Below are 14,733 nucleotides of genomic sequence, written 5' to 3' on the forward strand. Positions count from 1 at the left end.
GCCTCAATTACCCACTGTAAAGTCATGCAGAAGGCGCTGCTGTTAGGAAAAAGAAGGGGTTTCTTCTCCGGGGCTTGCTCTTTCTTATGCCCTACTGATGCAGAGATACCATGGAGTCCTACTCAAGAAGGACACTCACTGGTGTTCCTATTATCACAGCTTCCTCAAGAGATGTAACAACAACAAGCAAAGTCTCATTCTTGTGCAACATATGTTTCAATCCTTGGCGTATGCAATAAAATACCAATTTAATCTCTTGGAGGACTTTAGTCATAGTTTCTGTCCTGTTGACCTGGTTTACACTTAGTTTTGCCTTGGTATGGGCCTTTAGAACTGGTTCAATGCCAGTTTGCCCAGTTATAATCCAGGTTTCGTTCTTGATTTCTCCAGTTGAGTCCCATTTTGTTCAGTCCAAGCTTTAGAAGTGTATAGTACTAATATACACCCTAGGTAGTCATACGTTCGTCCTGGTATATATACAATTGTGAGCAAACATATGCCCTCATTTGACAAATATGAAAACATGATCTGACAGATACATTATACTTAAAGCTAGCATAAATGCACAGATGCGATTTCATGCAGAAAATTAATTAACTGGTGTAAATGAGCATCTTAATGAGGTTGTTATCCACTTTTGTTAACAGTATTTTCTACACATCAGTTCATGTGTCAGTCATTTTCAGAGGTGGGTGGAGTGGCCAAAATATATACTCAAGTAAGAGTAATGTCACCTTGAAATAATTTAACTAAAGCACAAGTAAAAAGTAATGACCCAAACAATTAGTAGAAGTAAAAAAAAGTACTTGGAGAAAATGTTACTCGAGTACTGTGAGTAACTGAGTGACTGTTTGAGCGAAAACGTCTGATTATTTTAAATGACGCCATAAATTGCGCGAAATAAAACAAGAAATCCAATTCCAATTCCAAAAAAATTGCATGAAAATACAGAAAAAAAAAAGAAATAATTCTAAAGAGCACAACATAACCTATTTACAGATAATTTTACTCAAGTAGAAGTAAAAAGCACCACATCATAAAACTACTCTAAGAAGAACTACTTCCTCAAAAGGTTGCTCAAGTATAATGCAAGTTGTGGCTGATTGAGTGGAGCCTTTCACACCTATCAAAGTATTTTGTGTTGTAAATCCCACAATGTATAGTTGTAAAAGGGTGAGTCAGTCAGTCGTGTATACATGCACCTTTGTAGATGGTACAATTTTAAAAATATATTATCGTGTACAACTCAGCAGCAAGACAAATTGCAGTTACTGGGGGCTTAAGACAAACACTGTTGGTCCTAAATGAAAACATATAAAATGGTCCAACACATCAGAGTTATGTTAAAAGCCCTCTTGTGTCTAGTTCATCCATTAGTGCACTGCAAAAATGTTTCCCAGGCAGACATGGGGTCTATCCAAAAATAATGGTGTGTTTAGATATTTTAATCTCCTCCAAAGGGAACCATTAAACAAAACTATATTCCTAATGGAAACTTTCACTTAAACAAGTCTGGTGGTTGTGTCTGGAGCTCAACAAACAATGAAAGGGGCTTGAGCTTTAGCCTTTATATAGAAAAAGTGGCTATCTTGAGGCTAAACTTCCTTCAGGAAAACTGAAAAAGATAGGAGCTGGAAGGCAAACAACGTCCGCTTTGTTTATGTCCCTGTGGGGTGTACAGTGCTCAGCAGCAGCCAAAACATTGCACTGTGTATACAAAAAAAGCCATCCAGGTATAATTTATGTAAAAGGCAAACAGCTGGAAAGACAGGGGAATTACTCTATTCAAACACATAGCCAGCCACACATTGTTGCAAATGTGAATAAAACATGCACAAAGGAAATGAGGAAATACACCAAAACACATACAACCTTGCTTTCTGTAAAGCTAATGGATAACCCCATTGTGTGGGGGATTAATCATTGCCTGTAGCCTCCAATACATAAAGGCTTTATTACACAAAAAACCTGCCGGACAGTGTTGCGTCTACTGCCCCCATCTGGCAAGAAAGAGAACTGAAACTCAATGTGTTCATTCAAGAATATTTCAGCCTGCACAGTATTTTATAGGCTACAGCACCGTCGGACACAAAAAACACACCAACCAATAAAGAATGAAGTACTGTATGCTTTCATAATGAGAAGGAGAGAATACACTTGCAAACAAATGATTTAACATAGCTTGCAATTAGTTTGGATTTATGTGACAAACGTGGTTACAAGTGAAAAGCGACTGTATCATAAATAAACAGGGTGGATGACAAGTCAACGCGTCCTCGGTTCAAAGTGCTGAACTCGTAAAACAGAAAGTAATGTGGGCTAAATATAAACTTCAGTAGAAACATGGCGTTCCCTTTTATGTTTGCATCGCGCTCAGTGACAGAAAGTAACTTTATCCTTTGTGTTGAGCCAGTGCAGCCACGTACAGCCCATGAGTTTGAACGCGTATGGCTGGTCACACTCCACTCTCCACACTCCTACTTTTACTTGCTGCTTTCAGAGAAAAGGGAAAACGCGGAGTCTCGTACCTTTTTCATAAGTGATGCCCAGGCCTGGTCGATGAGTGAAGAAAGGTGTTAGTTATCCGTAAAAAAGGTAAAATGCAGCTGTGGTGGCGGTCGTCTGCCTCACATCGCTCTCGCTCAGTCGCAGCCTCCAAACTGAAGTACTAGACCATAGCGATATCCATCCAGCACCTTTCTCCGCGATGACAACACACAAGGACCGAGGCTCCGCCCACTCGACGCCTGATTGCCAGGGAGCTTACCTTGCATTGGGGGGGAATGTTTTTAAAAAGTATTTATTTTCATGGAGATTATTATAAAGGATCTCCGCCAAAAAAAAAAAAGAAGAAGAAGAAGAAAAGAAATGGAGCGCAAACTAACTCGCCTCCAAACACGCGCTCAGTCAGTCAGACTATTTTGGTCTGTTAAGCTCAGTAAGCCCACCAGTGGCACCATCTGGTGAAGTGTTGAAAGTCATACGTGGAATACAAATACATAACATAAAAAAAAAAAAAAAAAGTAGGGCTAATTGGATTTCCAAAAATGAAGTAGAAGTTAGACTAGAAAGAAAAGAAAAGAAAAAAGTTATTTTAGCAAGGTATGCTAACACATTCCCAGCCGTGTAAAAGATAGAAACATATCCACTGTTCATGCGGGTATATTTCCAACATAGGTCAAGGAGAAAGTGTGAAAAGGTCAGCTCAATTCAATAATGAGCTATGTAGTTAATGATATGGGAATCTAAAAATAACAATAATAATAACAATCATAATAATAATAATAATAATAATAATAATAATAATAATAATAATAATAATAATAATAATAATAATAATAATAATAATAATAATAATAATAATAATAAAAAGATTCGGATCACAGTCCAAAATTTTGGACTGTGAAAGTATTTGGCAACCCTTTTTGGTTATTATGAAAATGTGTTCGATGCAGACTCCTTTGACTAGCAATTTAAGACAGTATATCCCTGCTGTTTTTTTTGTTTTGTTTTTGTATTGTATCTATTTATTTTATTATTATTACCATTATTATTATTTATTTATTTATTTTTCATTTGTCTGTTTGTTGGTTGTAGAGTTGTTTTTCTTTTCAAAGTTATTTGAGATATTTATATGTGCATTTGATATATATACATATATTTGGGGGGGGGGGGGGTATTATTACCCTGGGGTGGCTATGGTAAAGTTTATTCAAGAACTTTGTCCTTGACTATTTGCCCCAGTATGACAATGGAGTGTACATGGATGTGTGTTTTCTGTGCTTATTTTCAAAAATAATAAATACATTTTGAAATAATAAGAATGATAATAAGAATGATAATAATAATAATAATAATAATAATAATAATAATAATAATAATAATAATAATAATAATAATAATAATAATAATAATAAATGTTTCTATATTTTTTCAAGAACTGCACTTCCTACATTTCCCATGATTCCCTTCGTTTGATGACGTAGACAATCTGCGACCGTGCGACGGTTGTTTCCATGGAGCTGACAGAAGCTTAGCTGCAGATGAGCCCATATTTATCCAGTTGGGGATATTATTTAAGTTTACATAGTTAACGTGAAGCAGTAAATGCAGGAAAACACTCAAATGGAAACTTTATTCTCGTTTGAGCTACTTGTGGATAATATTCAAGTGGACAGAGAAACAAAGGTGTCGGACGAGCTGGCTGTGGCGCTGCGTCTCCTGGACTTTCCAACGCTTATTATTTATCAACCCGAACACAAAGAGGTGAAGGGGAAAGACGGTGAACACACTTTCAGTCGAGGCAAGGCTTGTTTCTTCAAAATGAACATGGATTCGCTGCATCGTCATTTGTCGAGCACGCCTCTCTATGCAATGGTGCTGGACGCCAAAGAAGAAATGCCCAAGTTTGTCGGCAGCTCTCAAATTTCCCTCGCGAATGTCATGCACAGAATCAGACGAGATGTGGTTGAACGAGGGGTGTCTACTCCCTCCTCCCATGGACAAAGAGGCACTGTTGGTATATCTAACCTCAAAGGGGAGAAAGTTGGGACCATCTCCTTGAGCTTTAAACTTTTGAGTCTGGGGAGTAGCCTTCTGCCGCATGTAAGCAAAATGGACTCAAAATACACGACTGGAGTATGTTTGAAAGACGGTAACGGCAAGAAAGAAGCAGAAAAGCTAAGTGCAGATTCTGAAAATATGCAAAAGTCAAATCCTGATGAAGGGAGCAGGCTTTCCGAGAACGGGGAAGCCACGGAACAGGAGACATTTGCCTCAAAGTGCCAAGAAACTGACAGCTATGGAGAGGACATGTCTGTGTTTTGCCCACCACATCTGTATTACAATAACTCAGCAGAGGAAAGAGCTAGATCTGAAGAGGAGGGTCGCGAACAACTGAAATCAAACCCGGACGCTTTTGCATTTGAGGATACAGAGGATGCGACTGATCATCATGTGCGCCTAAAGGAACAGAAACACTATGTAGCCAATTCAGTCCAAAAACAGCAACAAGGCCCTGGTGATGTGACCCCAAATGTCATGGGTCAAGCCTTGCAACAGATGCCTTTGCTCAATGCTCTCCTTGTTGAGCTTTCATTACTAAATTCTTCCAACCCCAATCAATCTCTGAACGTTCACCCCGACTTGGCTTGGATGTACAAACCTGCATCTACAGAGGCATCAGCTGTGGAGAGGAACACATCGAGAAAATTACAGAATGAATCAAAAAATAGGCGAGCTGCGAGTCCCAAGTTGAATGATTTATACTCTCCGAGACACTGTTCCACACCAATACACGGAGAGAGGAGAAGCACTCCAAAGAAGAAGCTTGTGTATGGCACAACAAAGTCATTTAATCTCAGACTGAAGCGAAACTCTCCTGCTATCGGGAAACAAAGAGAATGTGTAGGCTTAATTGAGGGCAAAACAACACTTATTTCGAGCAGAGAATCCAAAATTGTTAAAAAGCTTACCAAATCAGCCAAAAGGTCTACCAAACGTTCAAAGCTGACTGAAAATATAGAGACAATGATTCAGAGCATCACAGCTGAGTCGACGCCGCAGGAAGCCACTGTAGAAAACCGGACACATTTGGATGCTGCTACACCTATAGGGACACCACAAGAAGGTAGAAGCATTGCTGAAAAACCTTTGTTCTTTGAAAGTCCCTCCAGGCACTTACCCACTAAAGTTGAGCGCCACAACATGGTGAAAATGAATCAATCAAGTCCTGACAGCCACACGGGGAAACATTCAGGAAGTAGCCGTAGCAGTGTGGATTCTTCAGTTTCTGATCGCAGCGGGGGAGAGGACGACTACGCTGATGACTTTAACAGCTTTGAGCCCAGTGATGCCTTTTCGCCCGACCCCATGAGTCCCAGTCCAGAGCTGCAGAGACCGAAGACCCCAAAGTCCCATTCAGACCAGCGAAGATCTTCAGACTCTAGCCCAGAAAGTGTTCAAAGGAGTATTAAAAGTAGACCAGTGATTCCAGTCCCGATAAAAGCATCAAGGTCTCCACAAAGAGCTCTTAGGGGGACTTACACAATTCCACGTCAGACTTTTGGGGTCAGCTTTTCCTCTGAGGATGGAGACCGAGACAGGGCATCCTCGAAACTATCTGCATATTCAGCAAAACTATTTAGAGACAGTAGCAGAGAGGAGAGAAGCTCTGGAGAAAGCTTACAATCATCAAGAGATCATAGAAGTGAAATGGACAAAAGTAAACAGACTATAAAAAAGATTTCTGATGAATCATCATTTGATCATAAAACAGAGGAAGATGATGAACTTGGGACTCTTGATTTCAGAAAGGGGTATAAGCACATATCTGAGTTAGTGGCACACAAACTCCCCGGGTACACAATGTAAATGCATTATATGCAACATTTGAATGTCAAATCTGGTTTAATGCCTTTTTATTAAGTAATATTGTGCTGCATGAAGCAAAAAACAACCCATGACAACTGTACATGTCTTTCAGTTATACCTTCCTCATAATTTCAATAAAGAAAACATTATGAAAATGATGCCAGTTTTATCTACGTTTATCATGGTTGTTTGCATATGAAGCGTGGATATTTCCTTATGGAATGAAAGGCTATTGTCTATCATGCAAATGAGTGTCATAATAGACTGGTAATTACTGCAGTACACTTTATTGGCCACGCTGTTTGATTATCTCACAATGAACATTTTCAAAGTGAAAAACGAAATGAAGCTAGTCAGTGAAACTATTAAATCTGGGTGGAACTAACAGCATAAATCTAGCTGCAACCCTTAATGTATAATGTAACACATAAATTAGTGACACAGAGGTCTAGACAATGCGAACTAAAAACTGGAGAAGAGGTTAGTGAATATTTTACAATCACTGTCATACCGTTAGAGAGGATTAACCTATATTTAAAAACGTTGTATTACAAGTACCATTGCGCATGCGCAGGCTGTGTGTGTACGGAAGTGCCTCAGCAGCAGCGTGGCTTTGGGCGAATGTTGTGAATGAAGTGAAATGATCAAACACGTTTTCTTGACAGGACAGCCAGGTAAGTCTAACCCCTCTGTGAGTAAAGGACATTTTTAGTCGTTATATCCACACGACTCACGAAGCGAGTTATGTTTGACAGTTTGCGTCTTTCTCGCAGAGCATTGACTCCAACTAATGTTTTTTTGATAACTCGTCGTTATTGTAAAATGTGGGTTAGTAATAGCATACACATACCATGTTGTAATTATCCAGTGGCTTGATATACATGGCTTTTTTAACAAATTGTTAAGTAGACTGTGGAAATTAAATTTAAAATGTGGATATTAGTTTTTCTCTTCAAGATGGATCTACATTGACTACTAAACACTATGAAACATGGGTTATTCAAGTAAACTAAAGCAAGTATATGGCAAAGTTAATATTGTATGCACTGAGGTTCACAGTGATATTATTGTGGCATAGACTTGTGTCTGTATTGTCTTGTTTTTATTAAGGTCATGGGTTAAACCAGGACTACTTTATTGTCCTTGAAGATTGATTACTTTGTATTGGATTCATTCTTTCATCCCTTTGCCGATTAGGAACATGTAAACTCCAGACAGCACGGCCCACATTGTCTGTGTAAGCTCTCAGTCATACAGGAGTTTTTCAATTTTAGATTAATGTTCTTGAGTCATCGTCCTTTGTAATTGAAGTGTAGGACGTTTCGCCTCTGACCCAAAAAGCTTCATTAGCAACATTAAGGTTTTCTGCTCACAGACGGACTACATATAGACCACTGGGAGATGTTATCTTCTTCTAGTGCCCCTTTTATATTCCACCATTGAGCTGAAGCCTTATTGTTGCTGATAAAGCCTTTTGGATGAGAGATAAGCTTCAACTACATAGTACAGAACCTTCATCTAGGATGTAACATATTATGTTACATAATAAACAGAGTATCTTTAAACAACATGTAAAGTACAGTCCGGTGTGTGCTCTTTGCAGGTGTGGGGAAGACCACTCTGGTACAGAAGGCCTGTGAGGCCCTGGTGTCATCAGGGGCGACTGTAGAGGGTTTTTACACAGAGGAGGTGAAGGCAGGAGGACGGAGGGTTGGCTTTGATGTCGTCACTCTGACAGGGGAGAGGGGACACCTGTCCCGAATCAGGTATTTTGTCATTGTGAAATACACTCTTTGTGTATACACTCTTTGTCTTTAGTTGTCACTAAAACATCCCTATTGTAATTCACAGAGACATGGCTGGTCCGTCTCATGGCAGACAGGAGTACACAGTTGGGCAGTATGTGGTTGATTTGCCTTCATTTGAAAACCTAGTTCTTCCCCTCTTCAAAAATGTAAGTCTCTAAATATGTTTTTGAAATTTTGGGGGGAAAATGTATACATACAGTATATGTTGGGGGCAGGACAGGTTGATCTTTAGTGATATTTTCAGAATTGTATGAATAACGTGTGAGGAGCTCATTTGCAAACAGAGGATGTCTGGAAAAAATATCTGGATATTGTATCTGGTATGACAGTGTTTTTAAAGGCCACATTAAGTTCAGTGCAGTCACTCCTCCATTGTCAATAAACTGAATTTTTAGCTTAGTTGGTCTTTCTTGTAGAGCACCGAAACCAAAAGAACAAAACTTTTCTGACAAAGTTAAAAACAGAGATGCCTGTTAATGCAACTGAACTTTTCTATTGGATTCTTGAAATTGAGCTTTCTTTTTATCAATGAAATGCAAGGTGGGCCACAGCATCTGCAAATGCACTACAGCAATTAGCATATTCATCACTGCTCCAACAAGTCAGTGCTACTTAAAAAAAAACTTGCACTATTAACTCACAGAGACACTGTTGATCCCTCTCAATTCCCTTTATTTTAAAAAACTCTTCTTCTCTTCAAATGTAAGACCCACATGTACTTAACCTAAATTACCATCATCAATAGATCACACCAGGAAAACACTTGTCTCTGTCTCCTTTTAAGAAATCATCAGACCTTTGATTTCCATTGAATTGATGGAATAATTTGAAGCTTGAGAAAGGCATAAATTCCTCTCTGACGTTTTTAGTGTCGCTGGTGCCGTCTGGCTGTCACTGTCCGTGATTAATCCGGCATGTAAAGTGAGCCCGGAGTGCTGCCTACACAAGACAGAGAGCTGGAGATGTTTGAGTCCACTTTCATCTCACGTAGAGCTACTCTTTAATCACGGCTAATCACCCATTACTGTAATGTACTGTAGTCCCATAGAAGCACTACCTTTGAGGCTAATACAACAAGCATCAAGCACAAATTAATGTGTATAAATTGTTATAGCATGTACTTTTTTCTTTTTTTTTTACCTGAAATTAATCATGAGATAGATGCACACTGTATCCCGGACAATGGATATTTCAGAATACACCTTGATTACAAAATATAGTTACAATTAGCATCAAGTGAACCCTACATTGGATGTGGTTCCACTCTGTCTACAACACATGTCCATTCCCATGTTCAGGCATTCAAAAGACATTGCCTCAAGGACAAACCCGTCCATAAATTTGTTCTGTTGCTTAAAATATGGCTTCACGTTCACCCCATTGACTCCGGCTGTGTGAAACTGGCTGTGGGGCTTTCAGACCGCTGCGAAAATGAACTTTCAACCTAAACCAGAATGTAAGATAACCACTAAAAGAAAGAGCCACCACTAAAACATGCAGTAGGATAGAGGGCAGTACTAGGGCTCTCTGAACCCACATTGCACTGTCGATATGCAGTGATGCAGCCCGTAAACTTTTAACCTCTGCTGCGTCTTTTTAATAATTCAGTAAGATCGGTGACTGTCATCGCATATGGCTGATGTGCACACAGATGTCACGCCAAGGTGTGTTTGTAAAGAATCTCTTAATATTAGGCCAGCCACTTATGCTTACACTGTCATTTTAAGTCTGTGGTGAGCAACGTTGGGTCCGTACTACAAGGGAATGAAGCTGTTAAATTAAATAGGTTCTTGTTGAAATACATTAAGCTCAAAGTCATTGATGTTGTCATATTATTTATAGGAATTTGTGAAAAAGAACAATTCACTTTTGAATAGAGGGAATTTACATCTTTTGGAGTGTTGACGCTCTAGGCTTTTGCAATGACTAGTTTTGATTTTTGTAACTTCCCAAAGGGTCATAATATGAAAGTCAAAATCTTAAACAGTTTGCATGGAAGAGCAGTTGGGGTATGCAAAATAGGTAAGTGTAGGTAAAGAAGTCAAGTAGGTACTATTTAAAGATTCATCTTCAAGGAAGATGAATCTTCCTTGAAGGTTTTGGTAATTCATATTTCATAAACCGTCTACTGAAATGTGAGTCCATTTGGGATGTTGCGAAGTGAATTGGTCAAGCAGAGAAAACACACTGTACTATTATTATGGCATAGACTTAGATCTTATATAAGATTTTGAATAAATGGCAGAAGCTGTATAGACCATTGATTTTGAGTGTGCTATAGAGACCCAATCCAAATAACCATGTTTGACCATGTTTTTAATCAAAAGTTGAATTCATCCATCCATCCATCCATTTTCTTCCGCTCCCACTTTTCGCGGGGGCAGCAGTCTCAGCAGAAATGCCTAAACTTCCCGATCACACCTCCTCCAGCTGTTCTGGGGGGACCCCGAGGCGACACCAGGCCAGCTCGGAGACTTCCACCAGCGTGTCCTGGGCCTTCCACGAGACCTTGTCCCAATAGGACATGCCTGGAACACCTCCCGCGGGCGGGGACCAAAAGTTGAATTCATTGAGAATAAATGTTACCTGTGTGCTTTTGTTGACAGGTGGGGTCAGGAGGCGCGGCCAAGAAAGTCTTCATCATCGACGAGATCGGTAAGATGGAGTTGTTTAGCCAGTCATTCATCAGGGCAGTGAGGCAGACTCTGGGCAGCTCCTCCTGCACCATCCTGGGAACCATCCCCGTCCTAAAACACAAGCCGCTGGTTCTGGTGGAAGAAGTGCGGGGCAGGAGTGACGTCAAGGTCTTCACTGTGAGTATTTTCAGAAAGTCAAGCCATGCATGGTATAGAGATGGGTAGTACTAGTAAGTCTGTTTATGAAAGAGGAAAATGTGGCTTTTTTCTAACACTGTATTAGATTTTTTTATTGAAGCAACAGAACTCACTTTCTGCAGCCAAAAAACAAAAGGAAAAAAACGCTCTTGATAACAATCTGCACAATCTGTTTCTCAAAGCCATCTTGATTCTTAAATTTATGATCATTTACACCAGAATAAACCCATCTACAATGTATTGCTGATAATGTATTATTTGCTTTTTCTGTAGTAGTTCAAATCCTTTGATAGTATTAAATCTTTATGTTTTCACTGACATGGAGCTGCCCTTTGTAATAAATTACATTGACTCTACTTTATAATGAAATTGAAAACATAGGAATTAGGTCAGTTTTGGTGTTGTTATGAGTCCTGCTCTCTCTGTAGGGCGCTGCTTTAGAGCATTACCAGGCTGCTTTACAGCATTACCAGTAGTATCTGTGTACATGGTCACAGAAAGGCCATGGCCTCCATTATCCCTCTCTTATAGAGGGATTAACTCTAAATCATGCGTGACTGATTCAACAACAAAGGCTGGTCTCAAATGTCAAAATAATTCATCACGCCAGACTCAGTTATGGATATTGTCATGCAAAACGCTCCGAGGATGACTAGCGGCTCTGTGTTACAGTAAATGCGAGCGTGTGATCTGGGAGTTTGTTACCATAAGAGGAGGTCATGTGATGATTAATCAATGGTGTGTTTAAGAAGCACAGAAGAGATGAACTATTGGAATATGGATTTAATTTACTATCAGTGTTGGGCAAGTTACTTCAAAACTGTATTAGATTCTATATTAGTAGTTATCTTTGAAAATGTTTCTTAGTATGTAGCTTAGTTACGCTACTTAGAGTTACTTTTGAGTTACTTTTGGCAGAATGTAAACGGAAAATAGAAATAATCAGATCCAATCGTTTCAAAGGAGTTCACCCCTCCCACCTGAGAACAGAGATTAATTGTGAAGATTCAGACCCTTGTACAAAACGAAATGAGTACGAGGGTCTGGTAAAGCCAGGCTACTACCGAGCAAAACTGCAGCCATACATTTCCTTTTCCTTCTCTTTCCCCATTCTCTCTTTTTTGTTTTGACGACGATAACTACCCACAACTGCAGATCTTTCCTTCATTTAAATGCACTTGTATCTCGAGTACTTAAATTGTAATGACTAATTTATTCCCATATGTTTTATCCCTTTGTTACTGAAAAAATTTAATTTATTTTTGTAACTCATTACTTTTGTAATACAATACCCCCAACACTATGTGCTATATAAAACCTTCTGAAAGGACATTAAAGGAACAGGCCACTGTTTTTCCATACTAAGATATGTTCTTACCTGAGCTTAGACGAGTTGATGCGTACCTGTCTGGTTTTTGTGCGTGCCCATGGAAGAGCTTGGTCCCTTCTAACTTCACCTTGTTTGGAGATATAGGAATATACTGGGAGAGGCCAAATGCTAGCAACACCTTTGGTTGTTGTGCGTAACTGAGCGTACGCACAACAACCAAAGATGGCCAGACAGGCACGCATCAACTCGTCTAAGCTCGGATAAGAACATATCTCAGTATGGAAAAACAGTGGCCTGTTCCTTTTAATGCTATTGACTGCACCGACTGATCAAATTTCTCAAAAACATTCCCCTGTCGTCAAAACCTTGATCACAATTCATGGTGTGTCAAAAACTAAAAAAATAAATAAATCTATTTTAATATAAATTATAATATAAATCAGAAACAAACAAAAAAAAATAGCCGGTGACAGCAAGCAACATGGTGTGTAAATTGAACACATACATAGTTGCAAAATTTCAGTTTCATGTGAAAACACAAGAATTGCTGTGCTGCATGTTAGTATATCTGCTCTATGTGCAGGTTTTGACAACAGAGTCCATGTTTTTACAACAGAGTGCGCTTTTGGGTGCAGTCGGTGCTTTGTGGAATTTGTCCTAAGAAAGAGTGAATAGTGAGCAGTATTTTAGGGAAACTGTAATACACCTTGGTCTATTAGAAATTATTGTTGTCATGTTGGAAAATGGTCTAACATCCAGACCAACCATCTGGAAAAATAAATACTTTATTGCTTGGTAGGTACAGATGGAACCCTGAGTTTGCAATACAATATTTCACACAAACCAAACTGAATCCCAATAATCTGGTCAATCTGAATGAATTTAAACATAATTCAATCCTTTTTTTCCTGTTCCTTCAATCCTGTTTTATTTTCATGTGACCTTTCAGATCTCCAAAGAGAACAGAAACTCCATCCTCCAGGACGTCTTATCCACTGTGAACGAGTGTCTCAAACAGTGACCAGCTACGGCCTTCTATACCAGTGTGTGTGTGTTTATTTAAAGCCTTAATCCCAACAGAGTTTGTATATACAGGCGCAAAACCCGCAGATAGGATACTTGACATTGTTTTGACCCATCCCTGTCTGCTGATGAGCGGCTCTGTCACATGCATACATTCATACGCCCCATTCAGTGTTTTCCCTAAAGTGGATTGCATTGTGAATAATTGATTGCAAGATAGAGCAGTGAAGGGAATTGCTTGGTTATTGTGTAAAATACCAGGAAACGGCTTCATAGTATTTCGTGAGTTATCTAATCTTTAATTCAGCCATTTTTATAGCATTTTTATTTGGACACAATGAAAATGCATGTTTCTATTTGTTTTCTGGGCGCATGGATCATCCTTTAACTCTTCATGAAAATGTGTCCGATGTAAAGCTTTTGTTGTGAACCTCATTATTAGTTTATCAGTATTTACAGTAGTGTTATGTGTAATCCAGCATGGTTTACTCATAGCCAGTGTGTGGAGAATAAAATAAAGAGAGATTGTGCATCCAGTTTTCTGTTGTGGATTGAAGTTGCGTGCATGCGGTGAGATTTAACGACGGCAGATGCATAAATTATTTGTTGGATTTTGGGATGCGTCCTTGAAGAGGTTTTGTCTATCCGGCTCTAGTCAAACTAAAGTAGCATCTCACTGGATTTGTTTACGTGAATTCATGTGATTAGATTATGTGAATAGTGGTGCTTTGGGAAGATATGGAAAAGTTCAACATACAGTTGTGCTCAAAAGTCTACATGCCCTGGCAGATTTATTTTTTTGGGGGGGCTATTCAAAGACTATGAAAGATAACACTTAAGGTTGTTTTTCACTCATAGTTAGTGGTTGTGTGAAGCCATTTATGGTGAAACAACAGAGTTTGCTATTTTTAAATCATAATGAATAAAGAAAGTACGAAAATGACCCTGATCAAAAGTTTACATACCCCAGTATTTCAAGGAATAGGCCACCGTTTTTCCATACTGAGATACGTTCTTACCTGAGCTTAGACGAGTTGATACGTGCCTGTCTGGTCTATGTGCCCGTGGAAGAGCTTGGTTGCTTCTAACTTCAACCCATTTGGAGCTATAGGAATATACTGGGAGAGGTCAAATGCTGACAACATCTTTGGTCTTTTTGCGTGACTGCACGCACAAAGACCAGACAGGTACGCATCAACTCATCTAAGCTCAGGTAAGGACATATCTCAGTATGTAAAAAGGTGGCCGGTTCCTTTAATGCTGTGTATTGTCCCCTTTAATATCAATGACAGCTTGGAGTCTTTTGTGGTAGTTGTGGATGAGGTTCTTCATTGTTTCTGATGGTAAAATGGCTCATTCTTTTTCG

The 14,733-nt window shown here is 39.2% G+C and overlaps 3 protein-coding genes across 8 annotated transcripts in view; 2 read left to right on the forward strand and 1 right to left on the reverse strand.

The window, feature by feature from the left end:
- The window catches only part of LOC306965348 (signal-induced proliferation-associated 1-like protein 2), a 134,490-nt gene extending 131,786 nt beyond the window's left edge, over positions 1 to 2,704 (reverse strand). For 3 of the 6 annotated variants that reach the window (XM_079559691.1, XM_079559690.1, XM_079559689.1), the window contains exon 1: positions 2,529 to 2,703. The gene's annotated coding sequence lies outside the window, so the exon portion shown is untranslated. Of the gene's footprint in view, positions 1 to 2,528 lie in introns of all 6 variants that reach the window. The other 3 variants (XM_079559687.1, XM_079559692.1, XM_079559693.1) reach the window with 3 other exon arrangements.
- A 1,377-nt stretch (positions 2,705 to 4,081) lies between these two features.
- map10 (microtubule associated protein 10) lies at positions 4,082 to 6,469 on the forward strand. Its single transcript, XM_079560246.1, has one exon. It carries the CDS (start codon positions 4,108 to 4,110, stop codon positions 6,370 to 6,372), a length of 2,265 nt encoding a protein of 754 aa, XP_079416372.1. The 5' UTR covers positions 4,082 to 4,107; the 3' UTR covers positions 6,373 to 6,469.
- A 482-nt stretch (positions 6,470 to 6,951) lies between these two features.
- ntpcr (nucleoside-triphosphatase, cancer-related) lies at positions 6,952 to 13,748 on the forward strand. Its single transcript, XM_079559803.1, has 5 exons — positions 6,952 to 7,046; positions 7,976 to 8,138; positions 8,224 to 8,326; positions 10,787 to 10,993; positions 13,294 to 13,748. Exons 1-5 carry the CDS (start codon positions 7,013 to 7,015, stop codon positions 13,363 to 13,365), a joined length of 579 nt encoding a protein of 192 aa, XP_079415929.1. The 5' UTR covers positions 6,952 to 7,012; the 3' UTR covers positions 13,366 to 13,748.
- Positions 13,749 to 14,733: the final 985 nt, after the last annotated feature.

This window comes from Gobius niger (genome assembly GCF_951799975.1).
Source record: "Gobius niger genome assembly, chromosome: 7".
NCBI classification, from domain to species: domain Eukaryota; kingdom Metazoa; phylum Chordata; class Actinopteri; order Gobiiformes; family Gobiidae; genus Gobius; species Gobius niger.